This window comes from Ochotona curzoniae, unplaced genomic scaffold (assembly GCF_017591425.1).
Source record: "Ochotona curzoniae isolate NIBS_2020 unplaced genomic scaffold, NIBS_Ocur_1.0 contig_3622, whole genome shotgun sequence".
NCBI classification, from domain to species: Eukaryota; Metazoa; Chordata; class Mammalia; order Lagomorpha; family Ochotonidae; genus Ochotona; species Ochotona curzoniae.
In genome coordinates, this window is record NW_024465926.1 from 12,916,031 (window position 1) to 12,936,632 (window position 20,602).

Here is a 20,602-nt window from a genome sequence, read left to right on the forward strand (position 1 = left end):
GAAAAGCACATACGCATCACCTGCACCGTGCAGTGAGCTAACAGCTTGATCCCAGCTCCAGTGCTTTCCCAACGTCTGTGGCCACACGCAAGTCCTTTTTGTATTTGCGATAGATGACTGCATTATCTGCGCTTCTATTTCAGAACTACAGGTAGAATCTAAGCTTTCAAGAGCATCAAACGATATTCAATAATAATCAAACTGACTTCTTTATGTTAAAGAACCACAACAGGGGTGGGAGTTCTTGATCTGAGTCCACACTCTGCTTTTAACAGAGTCCCCATGTGGGAGACTCAAGTAAGTTACAGGCTCCTGCCTTACCTAATCCTGCTATCCTGTGTATCCAGGGGAGAGAACCAGCCGAAGATCAGCCTCTATCTCCCAACCTTTCAAATAATCTAAAACAAGTAAATTTTAAAATCCAGTATGGCAAAATTCCACCAATGTCTGAAAAGTTCTAAAGAAGTAATATAGAATGCCGGATAGGAAAAGTTAAATTTGTAGACCAAGAACAAGGTCCAAATTAATTGCTATGTAATTTTGGGAAAAGGACTCAACCTCCCTTAGTCTCAGAACCCATCATTTCACTTCATACCCAATAACTAGTTCCAAGTGGATCATGGACTTGAATGTTACAGCTACAAAACTTTTGGGAGAAAACAGAAGTAAATCTTCATTATCTTGGGTTACACAATGATTTCTTAGAAGTAACACCCAAAGTATACACAATGAAAGAAAAAGTTGATAAACTAAAACTTTTGTGATATCATTATATTAAAAGAAAAAACATTCCAAACCACAAGCGGACAGAGAATATTTGCAAATCATATACTTATCTTTACAATAAAAAGAGAAAAAAAACAATAAGACAATAAAAAGAGAAAACACTGCTCTTTCTGTAAGCGGCCTTAGGTGATTGGTGAAAAGGGTTCACTTGACCCAGAAAATCTCACAAAAATCACATAAACCTCCAGGCTCAAGTTTCTGTGTTCACATTAACAATATCTTAGGAGAGGAGAATCAAGATGGCAGATTCTGGTGAAGCCATGTTTAAACAGATGAAGAAACGTTAGCCAGTATGAAGCAGAGAGGGCACATTCCAGGAAATAGGAGAGGACAAACCGACAGCTGAGGGGCACCTGGAGACTGATGGGCACAGGAAAGCAGCGGAGACAGTGTGGTGTTGCAGTGACCAGACATCTTGCAGCATTCGGCCAGTGGTGACGTTCTGTTGTTACAGTAGGGGAGTGAGCAGCTGTGCTCAGGCCAAGCAATGAGCTATACCCAGTGCTGGTGGCCCAGAGCGCTGAGTCTCTGCTGTACATGCTTCAAAATGCAGAGCAATGTTGAACTGAGGTGGTGTGGATGCAGATTCTCAGGTCACTGAACACAGCCAGGTGAACAAAGCCCCCAGGACATGCCCAGGTACGTACAGAGCCCAGGGCCAGGTAACCTGCAGGCCACACGGAGATGATCCTCACTGAAGAAACATTTCTCTAAAGATTTAACAAATGGATAATAAACTCATAAGAAGGATGATTGCCCTCATCGGTAACTCATTAAAGACAAGCAAACCAAAACTGAAGCGAGGCATCACTTCACACCCATTGGCACAGCTACAATAATCTTAAAAAGACAAACAATAACAAACTTGGCGGGGATGGTCAGAAGTCGGGATAATGTAAAACTCTGACAGTCATTCTCGGCAAACATAAGACTTAATGATGCCTCTCCCGAGTCAAATGTTTAAGGCAACATTCTTCAAGAAGGCGGAAACGGGCCTAAAATGTGGCTAATGGCACAAGGGGATCTTTTTAGTCACAAAGAGCAAAGAAGCAGAGGGCTATGCCATCACATGGATGGGCCACAGAGACAGGGAACTGCCCCACTGTACTGACTGATTCTATTTTCATGGACTGTTCAGAGCAGGCAAATCCACAGAGAGGTAAACTGCTGGATGCCAGGAGCTTGTGGGGGACGGGGGGCGAGACATGAGAAGTGACTGCCGGTGGGCATGGGATGATGAAAATATTCTAAAATTAGATAGTGGGTAACAGCTGCACAACACTTGAAATACATTAAAAACCACTGACTTGCATATTTTAGTTTGGTGAATGTTAGGTATGTAAATTACATCCCAAATAAGAAGGTATTTTTTGTTTTGTTTTGTTTTTTAATGGGGATAATGTCTACTTCCCAGAAGTACTTCGAGGATTTACTGAGATAGCAGATAGGAGAGATGTTTGCTAAATGCTCATTTGTTAATTAGGTGGTACAGAAATCAGGCTGGAACGCAGAGGATACCCTCCCATTCCAGGGACACGAGTGGAGGGAAAGAACTTCACCAGGCAGCATTTCAAACTGCAATCCCTGACCTGGGAGAGGGATAGAGTTATCTTCAATGAATGGTTTCTCAACTTACTTCACTGGAGGTAGAAATCTGAGGACAAGATAGAGTTCAGCTCTGGGCAAGTTAAGACTTGAAATCGTGCTCAGGCTGAAACTCTATGGAAACAATTTCACGTTGTATCTACCTTCCCCCTCCCGGACTTTCTGCCTTCCCTCCCCTTGGTTCTTCTGCCAGCAACGAAAGCCCTTCGCTGACAGGAAGAGGGTGGCAGAGTTGGTGAGGTCTGTCAGGGCATGTCAAGATGTCTAGGTTTGCCTCACTCCACACGCACTGGCACACTTTTACCTCTCATGCTGGGCTCACAGCCTGGGCAGGTTTTATTTCATTTTCAATGAGGCTGGTAGTTTGATCCAAGATTCGTCTGACACTGAATTATTTGGACACCCCTAATACATTTCTGCTGCCCTCAAAATGTCCTTTAAATACCAGAGCAGGGAGACTCACAGCATTATTAATAATCTGCCTGTGGTATCTTAGTGAAGAACACTGCTGACCCATTTACTGATTTTAAAATTGAAATGTAAAAAATGCCCCACGCAACTAACAAGCATGCTGAGACTCTTAGGGACATATCTTCATTCCCGTATGTAACAAAATCAGGCCTTTCAATTTTACTTTAAATATTTCCTCATCGCTGACATGTTTCAGAAAAATCAGAATGTACTACTCACTGTCTCAGAACATCTCCTGCTGCAGCAGCAACATACCTGAAGGGGAGTACTCTATGCAGAAGAGAAACTGATGTGGCTCACAGTGCTAAGTGTTCAAAGGCATGGTGCCAGCATCTGCTTGGTCCTGGTGAGGCCCTCCTGGCTCTGATCACGACAGGCAGTACAGGGGAATGTGGGCAGGGAGGAAGCACATGGCAAGACCCGGGGTCCAGGTTCACTTGTTCTTGATCAATTTGCTCTTTTGGGAAATACTAGGGGGTCTTTGAGTGTGTCAACAACTACATAATCCCTTTGCAGGGTGATACCTCCAAAACCTAATCACCTTCTACCAGGCCCCACCATCTCAACATTACCACAATGCAAATAGAGATCAAGTTTCTATCATGGGCATCGTGCATCGGTGCCAAATCATAGCACTTTTATAATAACCATGTAATAGTCATGGTTACCTTGCTTTGTTTTTAAAAAAAAGTTATTTACTTAGCAAGCTAAGTTTCGACCTGCAATACCAGCATCCCATTTATAGGTCCTGGTTAGTGTTGCAATTACTCTACTTCTGACCCAACTCCTGCTAACGAGCCCGGGAACGCAGCAGAGTTGAGCCTAAGTGCTTGGGCCATGCACCCAGGTGGAAGACCTGGAAGAAGATCCTGGCTTTGGACTAGTTAAGCTCTAGCCACTGCAGACATTTTAGGAATGAATCAGTGGATGGAAGTATTTGTCTTCCCCAATTCCATCTCTTTCTAACTTTGCCTCTTAAATAAATACATAAATCTTTTTTAAAAATACAATGGAAATCTATGAGGAGCCTAAGGAGATATGTGTTCTTAGTCTGAATAAAACTAAGATATTTGGCTGACAACTCTCAATGGTAGCTACCAATCTAATTCTCTGCCAGAATCAGCTTCCTCCGCTAGGACCAGCCAGTGAACCATAATGTGCTTAGCTGGAGTCCACAGAGGCAGCCTCACGTCAAACAAGAACGTAGGGGGTGTAGTTCTCTCACTGTTCTGATGGATGGAGCATACACACATCACAGACTCCTGCACCAGGCACCACCAAGCATCTGTTGAGTGGTTGAGTTTATTCCCTTCTGCTCTCTGCCTAGACTAGAGACAGAGTCAGTGAGACGCCGGAAAAGAAATGCACAACACCAATGGATTATGCAACCTGCACAGGAATCATTTAGGCAGAACTCAGGAAGGGAAAGCTTCACACATACACAGACCCCAACACTAAACTCGACTTCAGCCACAGTGGGCACCTCTTGTCTGCTCGTTTGGACTGGCCCAGCCGATTACACTGGCAGACCAGATGGGAAAATTCTGCTCTTTGCTTTCTTAATCGAAATTCACCTAAGGCCTTGGTTTTTAAGTGCACGTTACAAACACCAAAAACATCAATTAGCTCAAGCTTGTCCATCTTGGGAGCTGAGAACTGAAATTACACCGATTCCTCCCATGTTCTTCATCACCAAATTAGCTCCTAACTGATTAGCACACCAATTACAATTACTAAAAGCAAACACCACACCAACAGTTTTGCAACTTTTATAGCAGATCCTAGAGACTAATGAGTGCAATGCGTTAATCAGCTGCAAATCTTCTCCCAAGCAACCATATGCCACATTTGAATAATAATGCACCTCTTCCAGAAATCCCAGGCCTAAAAAGGAAAAATGGCAAATCAAGGAGGGACATCTCCCTGAAGGTATCGAGTTTCTTGGGAGAAGCTCAGGATGGCCAGTTTTCTGAGCCTTGTTAATTACAAGCATTTCTGGTTGTTGCTTCATTGGTTTATCTGATTTCACCAAATTCCATTCCTCTATGTGTGGCCTCCAGTGCCCTAACAGGCTCTGGAGCCTCTGGTCTCACAGCTGCAGGGAAGTCCTTTCCCCTTATGTCCCCTAAACCCGAATGGAGCCCCTGGTTCCTGCCTCTGGCCTGGCCCAGCCCTGGCCATAGCAGCCACACAGAAAATCAACCAGAGGAGATGGAAGACCTCTCCTCATCTCAGTCACTCTGCCTTTCAAAAAATAAAAAACAAATAACTACATTTCTGGATCCATTTTTACCTAGCAGTCATTCTTTGGGAGGTCATTTTGACTACTTTGAGAACTTTTATTTTTGCTTTTTATATACTTTTTCAATATTAATTTTATTTATTTTTATCTACTTGAAAGACAGAGAGACCTTCCATCCACTTCCAAAATGACTGTATTACCACCTAAAGCCCATAATTTCTTCAGATTTCCTTTGTTTTCTCCAGTGCTTTTTCTGTTCCAAGATTCCTCTCCTACATCACATTTAGCCATAACATCTCCTTAGATGCTGACAGTATAAGCTCTCTCCCTTCATATTCAATTTTTTTTTAATATTATTTATTTGAAAGGCAAAAAGGCAGAGTTATATAGAGAAGTGAGACAGAGTTGTTTCATCTGCTGGTTCACTGCTCAAATGGCTGCAACCGCCAGCATTGGACTAGGAGGAAGCTAGGAGCCAAAAGCTTCACCTGGGTCTCCCACATGGTTGTCAGGGACCCAAGCACTTGCGCTATCCTCCACTGCTTTCTAAGGCCACCAGCAGGGAGGTGGATTGAAGCTGGAGCACCCAAGATACAAACCACAGCAACAAGGGATGCCACAAGCAGGGAGCTGAATGGGAAGTGGAGCCTGCTGGGATTAGAACCAGCGCCCATATGGATCCCAACATATACAAGGCAAGGGCTCTAGCCACTAAGCCACTGCGCCAGGCCCCAGCATCCCATTTTTTAAAAAGAATAATTTATTTTTATTTGAAAGGCAGATTTTTACAAAGGACAGAATGAGGTCTTCTCTCTGCTGACTCACTCCCCAAATGGCCACTTCAACCAGAGCTGAGCTGATACGAAGATAGGAACTTCTTCCCAGACTCCCATGTGGGTGCATGGGTCCAAGGCCTTAGGCCATCCTTCACTGCTTTCCCAGGCCATGAAGTGCAGCAGCTGGGACACGAACCAGTGCCCATATGTGATGCCACTGCTTTCAGGCAGAGAGAGGGTTATTAGCCTGCTTGCCACTGTACTAGCCCCCATTTTTTTTTTATAACAGCTTTATTGGGATATAGTTCACAAGGCGTACAATTCACTCAAAGTTTACAATTTAATGTTCCTAGAATACTTGCAGTTGTGCAATCATCACCACAACCAATTTTAGAACATTTTCATCATTCCAGAAAGAACGCTTGCGCCCTTTGGCTAACATCCTCCAACCATTCCGTCTTGCCTCAGCTCCAGGCAACCACTAATCTACTGTCTGCTTATCTGGCATTTTTTTTCCTTCAAATAAATGGAACCAATCAATGTGTGTGGTACTACTGGGTGACCATCGTGTTGTAGCATGGATCAGTACTTCCCAGATCTTAATGGTCAATAACACCCCACATACATGTGCCCATGCATGCACTGACAGTGTCCCCGACATTCTGCTTATCCCTTCACTCACTGCTGGACATTCGCAGTTTCCACCTATTGGCTGAGGTGACAGAACAGTGCTGCTATGAACATTCCCACTCAGGCTTTGGTGCAACTCAACATCTCCTTTCTCTGGGGTAGCCACCTAAGAGTGGAATTACCATGCCAACTGGTAACTTACTTCATCTGTCTACAGAAACACCTTCCAAAGCAGCTATACCACAGCACACTCCTGTTGAGTTCCTTCTTGCAAAGACAAAACTGGAGTCCGGCAGAAATAACCTGCCAGAGTGCACACGGTTGAGAGGAAGTGCAATGAGGTGGGACACCATGGGGACACAACCACAAGCAGAGATCTGACCCTGACCCCCTTGCCCTCCTGCCAAGGCTACCTAACTCTACCTAACTCTCTATAGCTTCTCTAGGTAAGGATGTACAATCGAATTGGGGCAGGGAGAACAACAAAGTAGTAGAAAAGAGAAATCAATTTACTGTAAAATCACATTTCTAGGGAAGAGATATGAACTACTCTGAGAGTCGCTCGTGTCAAGGGCGGACAAAGGTGCAGACTGACATTAGTCAGGCAACCTAAAGGGCTGCTGGGAGAAGAGCACACGTGTCAACGGATTTCTAGATTTCTGACTTCAGGGAAGTGGGATCCACTTCTAGAATGACAGGGAACCATGCTGAGAGCGTTTCGTCACCATGAAACAATGTAACTCCAAGGACCCTCTGAGAACTGTCCAGTTATCAGCCAGACAGATAAAATACCAGCCGACCCGAGGCCTCAGACAGTGATGGCTTCAGAGATTCAGTGCAAACATGATGTAATTTTTGTCCACAAATTGAAAGCCCTTTACCCAGGACTAACTTACCCTGAATTGCAGACAGATATACGAAAGTGTCTTCATGCTCCAAGTTCTCCAAGAATATCTGGAACCAAAAAACACAGCAGTGAGATGATGGATGGAAACAGAGCAAAGGAAATTCCTGAGGCTTCCTTGATGAGCAGCCTCAAAACAATAAACACCTTTCTTATTGTCTTACTTGAAAGTTGGTGGAGGGGAGGGGGGCGTGCATAAGAGCCTGCAGTGATGGCATCCTATACCATATGGACACAAGTTCAAGTTTCAGCTGTCCCACTTCCATCTAGTTCCCTGGCTAATGGCCTGGGAAAAGTAGCAGAAGATGGTCCAAGTGCTTGAAACCATGCAACCATGTGGGGGACCCAGAGGAAGCTCCTGGCTCCTGGCCTAAGACCAGCCCAGCTCTTGTCTATTGAAGCCATTTGGGGAGTGAACCAGTGCGTAAAGTTTGTTCGTTCGTTCTCTCAGACAAATAAATTTTTAAAAGTAAAGGCTTCTTAGAGAGAAAAAGACAAAACAAAACAAAAAAACCCCCCACAGAACTTGGCCATCAATTATGTCCAGCAGAGAAAGAATAAATGAAATGTGAATTCCAAAGATGTTCACAGTAGTCACTATCAACATAGGTATGGCAAGTGACATTTTTAGTATATGTGCTGCCGAAGCGAGCACGTCAAGTGACATTTTTAATGACTCAAAGAAGATACATGTTTGAGTTTTCAGCCATATCTCAATGACAGCAAATCCTTGGCACGTGTCTGTGCTTGGGATTCTTCATCTGTAAGATGGAGATCACACTAACGATGTGGCTGCTGGGAGGATTAGATCACATGGCATATAACGCATCTAGCCTGGCTCAATAAGCAGCAGTTTTCTCAGGAAGTTCACGTGAAGTGTCTGAGCATCTCAACTGGGACTGGATCCCAGTTACAAGTCTCTAGGCTTCTTGCTTCGGGTCTTTAACCCCTACTGAGATCAGGACAATTTCCATAAAAGGAAAAAGATTTACTAAACCTTTCTGCCTCCACACACATCTACAGCGGCCTCTTGACTGTGACAGAGCAAGAAAAGGAGGCAGGAGACCCAGGAACACACAATGCCCCCTCTACAGAGAGCCTGGTTGCTTTTCCAGGCTGGGTCACAGCGGTGAAAACGGACCTAGACTCAGAAACGGGCCCTTCCACCTCTGAGATCTGCCATGGTACTGCTCTCTCTTTGCTTTCGTCAGCCCAAACCTCACAGTGCACTAGGGCCACGTTAAGATTTACCTCCTCTAGATACTAACTATTTTTCTCCTGGCTCTCCATGCATTTCTTGTAAGTGAAATTCCCATGCACTCAGCACATGCTCAACTGAGCAGGTTCCTGGGGTCAGCCTACTGTGTGTAAGTCCTTGTGTCCTCTACCTGGTGCTGGAGGGCGAGCCTGGATGGTGCCTGACACAGACTAGGCTCCCCAGGGGCAGGGGAAGATTGTCCGCCCCAGGACAGCTGCCCTGCCCCGTGTCCCTGGGCCTGTGTGGTGTGTCCCGCTCACCTGGAGAAGCTTCTCTTGCGTCTCTAGGGCCTTTGCTTCCCTCTGTTCTATCCAGTGGGACAGAGTGCGCAGGGCGGCAGCCCGTGTTGGAATCTGAGGGTCATAGGCTGATAAAACCAACTCCTGGAGCTGTTCCGTGGTTACACCTCCGGGCTTCCGCTTTGCAGTAGAGCTGGGTTCAGCGACCCCCTCAGGCACAGACGCAGCACTGGCCTCTGGGCTTGAATCCTGGACTTTCTCTGGGTTTGGCTGTTGTTCGTGGTGTCTCTGGGTACTGCTGGCGTCTCTTTCTCCACTGGTTCTTTGCTGCCCCTCTGGTTTTCTTCCGGGTTCTTTCTTGTTCAGGGTACTCTGGGCAGTCACGCTGATGGCCTCTGTGGCAAAGGCTCCGTGAGTGGCAATGGTGATACGGAGATCAGTAGCGAGCTCCTGGATGGCAGGGTCAGGGAACGAGCTGGAGACCTTGTCCAGCAGAGGCATCAGCCGTTTCAACACAACAAAGTCTCCGGACTTCAGCTACAAAATGACAGTGACCAACACAACAGACGTCAATAGAACGTGGGCCAGGGAACAGGGGCAAGGAGCAAGTGTGTTCATGACACAATCAGGTCACGCCTGAAGCCACACATGTGAAAGCGCATCGGGAAGCTCACAGACTACATAATATGAAAGAATTATCCAGGCCAGCACTGTCATATGGCATGTTAAGTCACCATTTGCAAAGTTGAAATCAAATATGGAGTCCCAGCTGCTCCACTTCTGATCTGGTATTCTGCTAATGGGCCTGGGAAAGCAGCAGAGAAGTGATTCACCCCTGCAGCAGAAGCAGTTCCTAGCTTCTGTTTGGCGAAGCACTGGGCTGGGACGTTGCAACCATTTGGTGCGTGAATTCATGGATGAAAGACTCTCTCCTTCCCCCACCATTCCATTTCTGTCACTGTGCCTTTCAAACAAATAAAATCTCTTTAAAAATAAAGGAAAAAATTTCACAGACTTTAAATATTTTGTAGCAAAATAAACTTATCCTTCAATTCCTTCTTTACAAATTTAATTTTAAAAACTTTTTTTTGGAAAGGCAGATATACAGAGAAGGAGGACACAGAAAGATCTTCCATCCGCTGCTTCACTCCCCAAATGGCCACAATGGCTGGAGATGAGCAGATCCAAAACCAGAAGCCAGAAGCTTCTTTGGGTCTCCCATGCCAGTGCAGGGTCCCAAGGCATTGGGCCGTCCTTCACTGCTTTCCCAGGCCACAAGCAGGGAGCTGAATGGGAAGTGGAGTAGCAAAGACATGAACTGTGCCCATGGGACCCCAAGCACTTACAAGGCAAGGATTTAGCCACTGAGCCATAGTGCAAGGTCCACAAAATTTTTAAAGTTAACATTAATTCAACACATATCATGTAATAGCACTTTTCTAAGTTAAAACACATTTACATCCTGTGACACAGCTACTACTGATGTCTATATTTAAATTTTTTATTATTGTTACTTTATATGAAAGGCACAGAGATAGACGGGAGGCATTTTCCACTTGCCAGTTCACTCCTCCAATGCCTACAATATTGTGTCCTGGCTGCTCCACTTCCCATCCAGCTCCCTGCTGATGGCCTGAGAAGGGATGAAGGATGCATCCATGCAGGAGACTAGAGAAAGTGCCTGGCTCCTAGCTCAGCTCTGACCATTGCGGCCATTTTGGAAGTGAACCAGCAGATGGAAGATTATTTTCTCTCTCTCTCTTACGTAAATTTGTCTTTACAATAAAAATAAATAAATCCAAATAATAATTTAAGAAATGGAGGGTCTGGAACACAAATCAGAGACTGATGTAAGATGGGGGCATCCCAGATGATGGCATCTAACTGCTGTGCCACACGCCTGCCCCAATGACCCCAATTTCTGACTGGGGGAAATTGAAGCACAGAGTAGCTAGGCATAGGGTATAAGGTCTGTGCCTGTGTTCTTTCTTCTGCCTGTGGTTCCAGCACCCTTTGTTGCAAGCACCATCACTTCCCATGCACAACTGTGCTCCTTGGTCAAAGATCAGCTGACCTTATTCATGTGGCTCTGTTTTGGGGCTGTTTTGTTCCACTGATGTATCCATCTTAGGAGTTCTTTTTGGTTCTTCCCCCCACCCCACACAAGAAGAGATTGCTGTTTATAGTAGAAATGCAAGATTATATGGGCTATAAATGCAGGTAGGTAACCCTGCTTCAGGTGTTTAAAATCTCACACACACACACACACACACACACACACACACACACACACACACACATATCCCTGCGAAGGCTGACGGTTACAAACCAGACACAGGAACAGCTGAGCTCAAGGAATCTGAGTCCAGGACTCACACTCTTCCCCAACACTCTGCTGCCAACAATCTGCTCTAAAGTGAGCACACAGGGCACACACAGGCACACAAGTTAGGAAGGCATCCAGTTGCAAACTAGCGGAAGCCATATTCTCCTAGAAAATCATGTGAGAGTCATCTCCCTCCAAGGAGATTTGTTCTAAGAATGGCATGGGCTTGGCTAAGGAATGGAGTCAGAGCTGTGACGGAAAGTGAGAAACCATGGAATCCTTTTCTGGCTGAGAACATCAGAGAAATGATCTTGTGAGGCTTCCAGGCACCCCAAAGAGCGGAAAACCTCAGGGCTCTGAAATCCTTTTTAGACCAAAGCAGGGTACTGATGACTTGATCATTCACCACCTTCATCATCATCTCACCAACCAGCTGTTTTCCAAAGACCCCATAAGTCCTCCGTTTGCACTACAATTCCACAGGACTCGTCTTCTTTGTTTTCCCTGTCACTGTCCTCCCAAGAAAAAGAGATTGAGGGAAGTCAGGTTTGTACCTGTGACACCTCACTTCCCACCCCCTGAGATTTCCCTGCTTATGAAGTAGAAACTCATGCAAAACCAACAGAAGATAGAATTTCTAACCCCCACGACAACATACAATGGCTTATCTTGCTGTGAAAAACAACTGATTACTCTGATGTTCCCGTAACTTAAGTGGCAAGGAGCATGCCCAAATGTAGAGCAGCTCTAGCCATAACCACTCAAAACCACCAAGGTGTTGGCTTCCAGGATGAATGCATGAACACAAAGTGACACATGTAGCCAATGTCAGAATACTACACAACACAGAAAGGAGACAAGCAGGAAGCCTGGGAAACACAAAAAGCCCTGCTTGTGTATTACTCTGTGACAGAGGCCGACAGGAAAGGACCGCATACTGCAGGAGGCCGACTCTGCCAACAGGCAAAGGTCTGGGTAGGTGGAGTCAGGGGGGACAGACCACAGCATGCAGAGCGTGGAGGACCTACGGCAGTGACACTCCTCCGTGTGATGCCACAGGGGTGGGGACACGACTCCAGATTCCAGGCTTTGTCCCAGACTGTATGTGAGCAATGGTTATTGTCCAGACAACCGAGAGCATGAGTGTGGTCTCACCTAACCTTCTGACTTTGGCGGCTGTAATAAAACATGCTAAATTCCTCTCACTGTTCGGCCTTTGCTCCTGAAAGGCACTTGGGAAAAAGGAAGTGTTAAACCCAATGAAATGGAGAAAGAATAAATTGTCATTTAGAAAGCACATATGAGAATCTAGTGATTAAATTTTTGCCTAAAAACCACCCTTCAATACCAACTCCCACCAGATGGCTATCCGCCTGCAGCCATGAAGATCTGGGGTCTCTGGGAACATTCAGGTCATATGCTTTTGTGACCTCAACAAATGGAAACCTTCACAGCCCCCTTGATGTCAGAGAAATCATTTTGTATAAAGTATAAAAAGCTCTGAAAATGTATAACAAGTACATAAATAAACACAATGGAAACAACTTCAAAAATAGAAAGTTTAATCTGGAAAGCAGAAAGAACTCGGGGGAACCAGACTTGGGTAAACTGGAAGGACATTTCTCAAAAGCTATTAAAATCACAGGCATTGGGCCCAGCATGGTAGCCTAGCGGCTGAAATCCTTGCCTTGTATGTGCCAGGATCCCATATGAGCACTGGTTTGTGTTCCAGCCACCCTGCTTCCCATCCAGCTCCTTGCTTGTGGCCTGGGATAGCAATGGAGGATGGCTCAGGGTCTAGAGACCCTGCACCTGTGTGCAAGGCCCAGAGGAAGCTCCTGGCTCCTGGCTTTGGATTAGTTGAGCTCTGACCATTTCGGCCACTTGGGGAGTGAATCACTGGATGGAAGATCATCCTCTCTGTCTCTCCTCTTCTTTGTATATCTGCCTTTCCAATAAAAAAAAAATCACAGGCATCGTGGTCTTCAAGTAAGGCCTCTTTATTTTTTTGAGTTATTTGTTTTTAAGAGGGGGAGGAAAGCAGGGAGGGGAATATACATAGAGAATATGAGAATGAATGATAATCTTTCATCTGTTGGTTCATTCGCCAGATGTCTGTTACAGCCAGCTTTGGACCAGGCCAAAGCTAATAGCCAGGAACTCCACTCAGGTCTCCCACATGCTCATGTACATCAGTGGCCCAAACACCTGAACCATGACCTGCTGCCTTTCCAGGCACCTTGACTGGAGGCTGGATGGGAAGCAGAGCAGTTAGGCCTCAAACTGCCCCCCTCTGACATGAAACACCAGCATTGCAAGCTGAAGCTTAACCTGTTGTACCACAATGCCATCCCCAAAGTAAGAGCTTTCACAACAACTTTGGTCAACCAGTTGTAAGTGGCTGAAGGATGTTCTACACTGTGGAGACACTCAGGAATGTCTGCATTACCCAGAAGATGATCAAGGAAGTGCTAGCGTCATAATAAGGAACATGGCCCTCTGCTCCATGCAGGACGTGACTAACAACACGCCCATGGCTGTGCCCCATCACCAGGGTTATGCCCTTTCCATACATTACAAGAACGGGATGAGAGGGAGAATCAGTGCCTCCTTTGTTTAACATCCATCTTGCTTTTGTTCTTGCTTCCATTTATCCATCCATCCAAAAGCTGTTTATTAAATTCCTGCTGTGGCAGGTTTTTTAAATGGCAGAAAGTAAGACATTTCTGAACCAGGCTGCTTGAGGGGCAGCAGTAATTACACATGATTGCATGCTCTTTGAAGTTCCACTTAATAGCTCAAAATAACGGGAACTTTTCCAAGCTGTTCTCAAAAGCGCTCTCCTGCAGCCCAGCAGAGGAAAGCAAGGATAGTGTCCCAGCACAGGGACTGGGTTGGCCCATTCACCTACTGCCAAGATAACTTGTCCACGAAGTTTGAGCTTTTGGTCAAAAGACCTAAGCCACACAGAATAAGCCCAAGTTACAGACACTGCCCCGTAGAGAGGAGATGTGCCTTCTGTCTCCCCGTAATGAACACCCACCCCAGCAGGATGCAGACTTCGAGGTTGGAACCGAGCTTTCAGCTGGAGGGCTCTGCTGCCTGCCATGAACAACACGGCTTTGCATTTCTCTGAAGTAGTTCTGCAGTGGTTTGCTCTGAGCTTTGAGCTATGTGCTGCGGAGGACCCAATGGCGCTGCAGCACTGGGGAACAGGAGTCACTAACCTGACAACTCGTGCTAAGGAACAAGCCTGACACTTAGAAAATGAGTCTGGGTTACAGATGTCTTGTTAGCAGTCTCAAACCTACACTTCTCGCAAATTACCTCCTCTTCCCAGACACAGCATTCTAATAATCACCCTAATTATATAAATTATGAAAGGAAAGGGGTTAGATGATTTGGGATTCTGTTTCATTAGCCAAAACAATGATGGCTATTGGGGACCGGCACAGTGTGTTGTCCTAGACCCTAAGCGAGGACTTGAGCCTGATAGCAATCAAGGGAAACCAGAATTCAAAACCATGACTTTCCCATCACACAAAAACTGACAGCCCAGCATTACTAGGCAAGCCACTTCGAAACCCAGGAGCCAAGCAGTACAGAAATAGAAAGGGGTGAGAGTGTAGGGGCTGACGTGTCTGTGTTCATTTCATTAACTGCCACATCAAAGGATGGCAGAACACCATCAGTGAGTCACAGTGCCTCACGGAGGGCAGGGACCGGCAAGGGAAGGGCAACTGCACAGGGCGGGTGGGTCTCTCTCCAACACGGCCCATGGACAAAGCTGGCCCCCAGCGAAGGGCTTCTAGAAAAGCCAAGAGAGATGTCTGAGGCCTACTTTCCATGTGGGACATGGCCTGAAATAGCAAGTATTAAATAAAAAGAAGCAAACACACACTCTCTGCTTGTGGAAACAAAGACTATTCCAATCAAAACACAACCAGAAAAACAAAAATTAAGCAGGCAAACTGAATGCAGCCAAACAACTGAAGAAAACTGTTCAATCTGTGAACTCTTCATCGATACACGTCTGACAGCAGGGGTCTAAAATGGCTCTGGAAGCTGAACCAGATCACATGGAATTACACAACAAGGAGTACAAAGTAGATTTATCAGGAAATGGGCTTCACGTGAAAACAGACACAGATAAAATCGTTTCTCCTTTAAGGACAAGTTACAGGCAAACTCAAATCCATAATCAAATCAGATTGCAATCCTGAAACTCAAACTCAAAACTTCGTTGCCAGAGGGTTCCTACGTTTTGCAAAGGGTTATTAAGAGTAGGCTGGTTTCAGGTCAGGTTTCCCAATACTTGCATTAAGCCTGTTCTGCTTTCTTGCAGTGTCCTGTCCTGCAGTGGTATACAATTAGTCTGCCCCTTTCTCTCTCTCTCTCTCTCTCTCTCTCTCTCTCACACACACACACAACTTAGCCCCTGTGTAATTTCCCCCTTGTTGGTGCTGCCCTTCCCTCGGCCTCTGTAATTCAGCCATGCAGGCCTTCTGTAGGAATAACCAAGGCTGGCCAGGCAGAAGGGAGGAGGCATAACCTCTTTCAGGTCTCCCATGTGGGTGCAGTAGCCCAAGCAATCAGGCCATCTCCCACTGCTACCCATGTACATTAGCAAGGAACAGGATTGCAAAGTTGGAACTCGCACCTATATGGGATTACAGCACTGCAGACAGCAACGTGCTCCACCAGGCACAAGCCTCACTTCTGAGCCTTTGTGCACAATGCTCCAGTGGGAGAGCTTCTACCACTGCACTACACACTTTTGGCCTTCTCGCATTCCTTTGAGTCTTAGCTTATGGGGTCTCCTGTCCCGCAGAAGAAATCACCTGACACTTGAGAGTCTCTGAGGCGCTTTATTCAGACCTTCCCTTGAAACCATTACCTCCGTTAATTCTGTTATGCAGAAGCCCCTCCCCTGCCACGCCCCCGCTTATCTGTCAATCCTGTCCAATCAACACCAAGGCACACCAATCAGGGCAAAGGGCCAATCACAGGGCAGGAAATTGTCAGTGCCCCCAACATTAGCTTACACATACACTTCCTCAGTAGAGACTTTCCCAGCTTGTGTTTCTTACTACCAATTAATTCTGAGTTCCTATAGCCTACATAGGGGAGCTGTAACAAAGGAGTGCAGCTTCCATGTTCTGTACTGTGGTGAGAATTCTCATTAACAACCTATTCTGTTTACCTTCATGTTCTCTTAAGTACCACATTCATCTCACAGGGATATGGAAGGGAAGCAGAAAGTATTCTGCTTCTCTTTACCATCCAAGTCTGGTTCACGTTTCAACTCACCTGAACAGCTCCTCCCAGCATGACGGCCACTAGCCCCATGGCCATGCTAAGTGTTTGTGATTCCACAGCGCTCTCTGCTTCATGGGCCAAGCTGGCGCAGGCTCTCTGCAGTGTGGCTGCTACGAAGTCCACCACCTACCAAAAAACATGGAACTTGGAGTCAGTGAAGAATCTTCCACCTGTGTCCACCTGCACGTTTTTGTCAACACTGTGATACCTAGAGCCCACGGCACAGTAGGCACAGTGCTAGACTGTCCTCCTTTTGGTACATTTACCAGTTTGTTGTAAAAGATCCTGTAAGGAATACAGATGAAGGGCCTGGTGCCTTGCACACACTGGGATCCCATAGGGATGCCAGTTCTAAAACCAGTGGCCCCACTTGCCATCTAGCTCCCTGCTTGTGGCCTGGGAAAGCAGTCGAGGACAGCCCAAAGCCTTGGGACCCTGCACCCATGTAGGAGACCCAGGAGAGGCTCTTGGCTCCTGGCTTCAGATCAGCTTGGCTTTGGCTTTTGCAGCCATTTGGGGAGTAAATCAGCAGATGGAAGATCTTTCTGTCTCTTCCTCTCTATATGACTTTCCAATGAAAATTAAAATCTGTTTTTTAAAAGATTTAACTTTATTAGAAAGTCAGATACACATGCATGTGTCAGAGCTGGGAGTCCTCAACGGCTTAGACGGAGCAGTGGATAGCATATCCAGATGTACATGGAGAATATGGCAGTACACTGGAGCTTGCAGGGGACACCTGGTACCATAATAGAAGACGGAGGACAGAACAAATCAATCAACTACCCCGGCAAAGAGTTGGCAGTGAATACCTGGATAAATGGAGACCCTAAGGTGGACTATGTCAATCTGTGGAGTCTGCAGAGATTTCATCGCAATTGCAGTGGAAAGATCAGCAGGAATACAGAACTGCTGAACTATCAAAACCACTAGACCAGGATCCTCAGAGCATGCCCCACATGGGGAGCCTGAGACGGTGGGAGGCTGGATGTGGCTGTTCCCCTTATCTCTCCCCTCCCCTCAGATGCAGGAAGGAAAAAAGAGAATGTGAAAACACTGGTCACACCCACTTTCCTCTAGCTCTTGACCCTTCGTACCCTAATCAGATATGTAAAAATTATCAAAAATAAAATTCATACAATAAAAAAAAAGAATACAGATGAACAGATGCATCACAAAATGGACAGGGTTTGGAAGGCAGGGCCCAGAGCTGTCACACCGTCTTTGGGCCAGCCACCCTGTCTGCACCTTGGGAAACTCCTACGTGTTTGACACACATGGTTTATTTCACGTCATTCTCATACAGGCTCAATATTGTCACCACGAGGAGATGAAGACTGAGTCTTCAAAAAGTTGTTTGTTCAAGACCTCAAGAGTTAATAAATAAGAAAGCCTATCTTTCCTTTCCCCAAATTTTTAATACATTAATCCAATACCCTTCACCTTTCATGACTTATGCCAATAAATTAAAAATAAAAATGATCTGCAAACTCAAAAGGGATCACACACTTAAATGTGAAATGCAAACTAAATCTCCCAGACTTTGTTTTCTGCAATGAATTATGATTGTGTTATTTCACTACTTTGTTTTTTATTTCTTGAATTGACACTGAAGACATTGAGGGCCTCATCTAATCATTTGAAAATGAGTGTGAAGGGGGAACAGAAGTAAAAATCGGCCCAGTGCAGTAGCCTAGTGGATAAAGTCTTCACCTTGAATGTGCCGCAATCCCATACAGACACCAGTTCTAATCCCAGCAGCCACATTTCCCATCGAGCTCCCTGCTTGTGGTCTGGAAAAGCAGTCGAGGATGGCCCAAAGCCTTGGGACCCTGCACCTGCATGGGAGACCCAGAAGAGCTCCTGGCTCCTGGCTTCAGATCAGCTTGGCTTCAGCTGTTGCAGCCACTTGGGGAATGAATCAACAGACACAAGACCTTCCATTTGTCTCTGCTCCTCCCTGTGCATCTGGTTTGCAATAAAAATAAATAAATCTTTTAAAAAAATACTTCTGTCTAGCATGCCAACATGTGTTGAAATTGTGAACATTTGTGATATACATATTAAAAAACAGAGGGGGAGAAACTCCTAGAAGATACCCTTGGAGAAAATCTAGATGACTTTTCAAATGTAAAACCAATGACACTCTCCAGAAAAGAAAGGTGTGAGGAGTTGAAATTCATTAAAATAATTTTTAAAATCTTTATAACATATGTATCTTATATGGGGCTGTTAGCTAAAATATACAAAGAATCCTCAGAGCTCAACAATAACAGCTTGATTAAAAAACGGGCAAAAGACTTGAGCAAAATATTTCATCAAAGATATATAAATGGCAAATCAGCAAATTAAACATGCTCCACACCCAGGGCATGAGGATGTAAATGAAAACATCACTGAAGCTCTGTTACACATCTTTAGAATGGCTGTAGCTCGGAGCACTGACAAGGCCAGATGCTGATGGGGCTGTGGAGCAACAGAAATTCCAATTCTAGCTTGAAGAAAGACAAAGCAGCGGGCCACTCCAGCCGTTCCTCACAGGACTAACCATGCTCTTAGCTCATGACACAGCCATTGTGCTCCTTGATAGTTACCCAAGGGCAGGTGTTCAAGGAAGAGGTTAGGCCGCTGATTGGGGCACCTGCATCCATACTTAGAGGGCGAAGCTTCAAGCCCTGGCTCTGCTCAATTTCAGCTTCCAACTTTTGTGCACTCTAGCAAGCAGTAGATCGTATCTCTCTGTGGCTCTCTGTCGTCCACACGAAGACCTGGACTGAGCTCCCAGCTCCCAGCTTCACCCTGTCCCAGCCCCAGCTATTGTGGACATTTGGGGAGTAAACCAGCAGATGAGAGATCTATCTCTCTGGCTTTTGAGAAAAATAATATGTAAAATTCCTTACAAAGAGACAAATGCTGCAGATATTGCTTGGAAATAGAAACAGAATATTTGTTTCCATACAAAAACCTATACATGGTTGGTTAATGCAGCTTGAAGTATCAAGGGTTCCTTCAATAGGTGGATATATAAGTAAACTGTGGTTTCTCCAGACACTAAAATTAGCTGTCAGGCCATGACAAGACAGTGAAGGAAACATAAATGTATACTGTCAAGTGAAAGAAGTCAATGTCAAAAGGCCACATACTTGGCCTGGCACTGTAGCCTAGTGGTTAAATCCTGGCTTTGCATGCGCGGGGATCATATGGGCACTGGTTCAAATCCTGGCTGCTCCTCTTCCCATCCAACTCCTTGCATGAAGCCTGAGAAAGCAGTCAAGTACGGCCCAAAGCTTTGGGACCCTGCACCCATATGGGAGACTCAGAAAAAGCTCCTGGCTCCTGGGTTTAGATTGGCTCAGCTCTTGGCCATTTGCAGAGTGAACCAGCAGATGGAAGATTTTTCTCTCTGTAAATCTGGTTTTGCAATAAAAACAAATCTTTCAAAAAAAAAAAAAAGGCCACACACTGTATATTTCCAACTGCAAGACACTTCAAAAAAAATAAATAAATAAAAAGGGTTAAAAAATGGGAGTAAAAAGGTCAAGGGTGCCAGGGATTGAGGCAAGAGGAGGTGAACAGGACTTTTAGGACAGTGAAGGACTCCTGCAGAACCCACGGAATGTACATCAACATAAACCCTAACATAGGCTATGGCCTTTGGACAATGATGTGTCAACAGAGGTCATCCTTCTTAAAAATGTAAGCAGGTGTTGTGGCAACTCAAGACACCGCTAACAATGCCCCCATCACATACAGATGTGCCAGTTTGCGTCCTGGCTCCTCAATTTCCAATCCAGCTTCCAGCAAATGCGCATCCAGGGAGGCAGCAAAAGATGGTTCAAGCTCTTGAGCCTCTGCCACCCCATGGGAGACGAGTTTCAGCCTCATGGTTTTGCTTTGGCCCAACCCTGGTTGCAGAGAGAGTGCACTGCAAGATGTAAGAGCTCCCTCAGTCTATGCCTTTCAACAAAAGAAACAAATGAACTAAACATTTAAAGTTTAACAGAGATACCACTTTTTATATATAGAGGATCCACAGTTGACAAAGG

At 45.5% G+C, this 20,602-nt stretch overlaps 1 protein-coding gene across 3 annotated transcripts in view; it reads right to left on the reverse strand.

Annotated features, from left to right (window-relative positions):
• The window catches only part of TANGO6 (transport and golgi organization 6 homolog), a 171,609-nt gene that overhangs the window by 98,071 nt on the left and 52,936 nt on the right, over window positions 1-20,602 (reverse strand). For all 3 annotated transcript variants that reach the window (XM_040982471.1, XM_040982472.1, XM_040982470.1), the window contains exons 12-14: window positions 16,548-16,682; window positions 8,933-9,448; window positions 7,407-7,464 (exon numbers count right to left, since the gene is read on the reverse strand). In XM_040982471.1, the coding sequence (XP_040838405.1) occupies window positions 7,407-7,464; window positions 8,933-9,448; window positions 16,548-16,682 (709 nt within the window). The remainder of the gene's footprint in view (window positions 1-7,406; window positions 7,465-8,932; window positions 9,449-16,547; window positions 16,683-20,602) is intronic.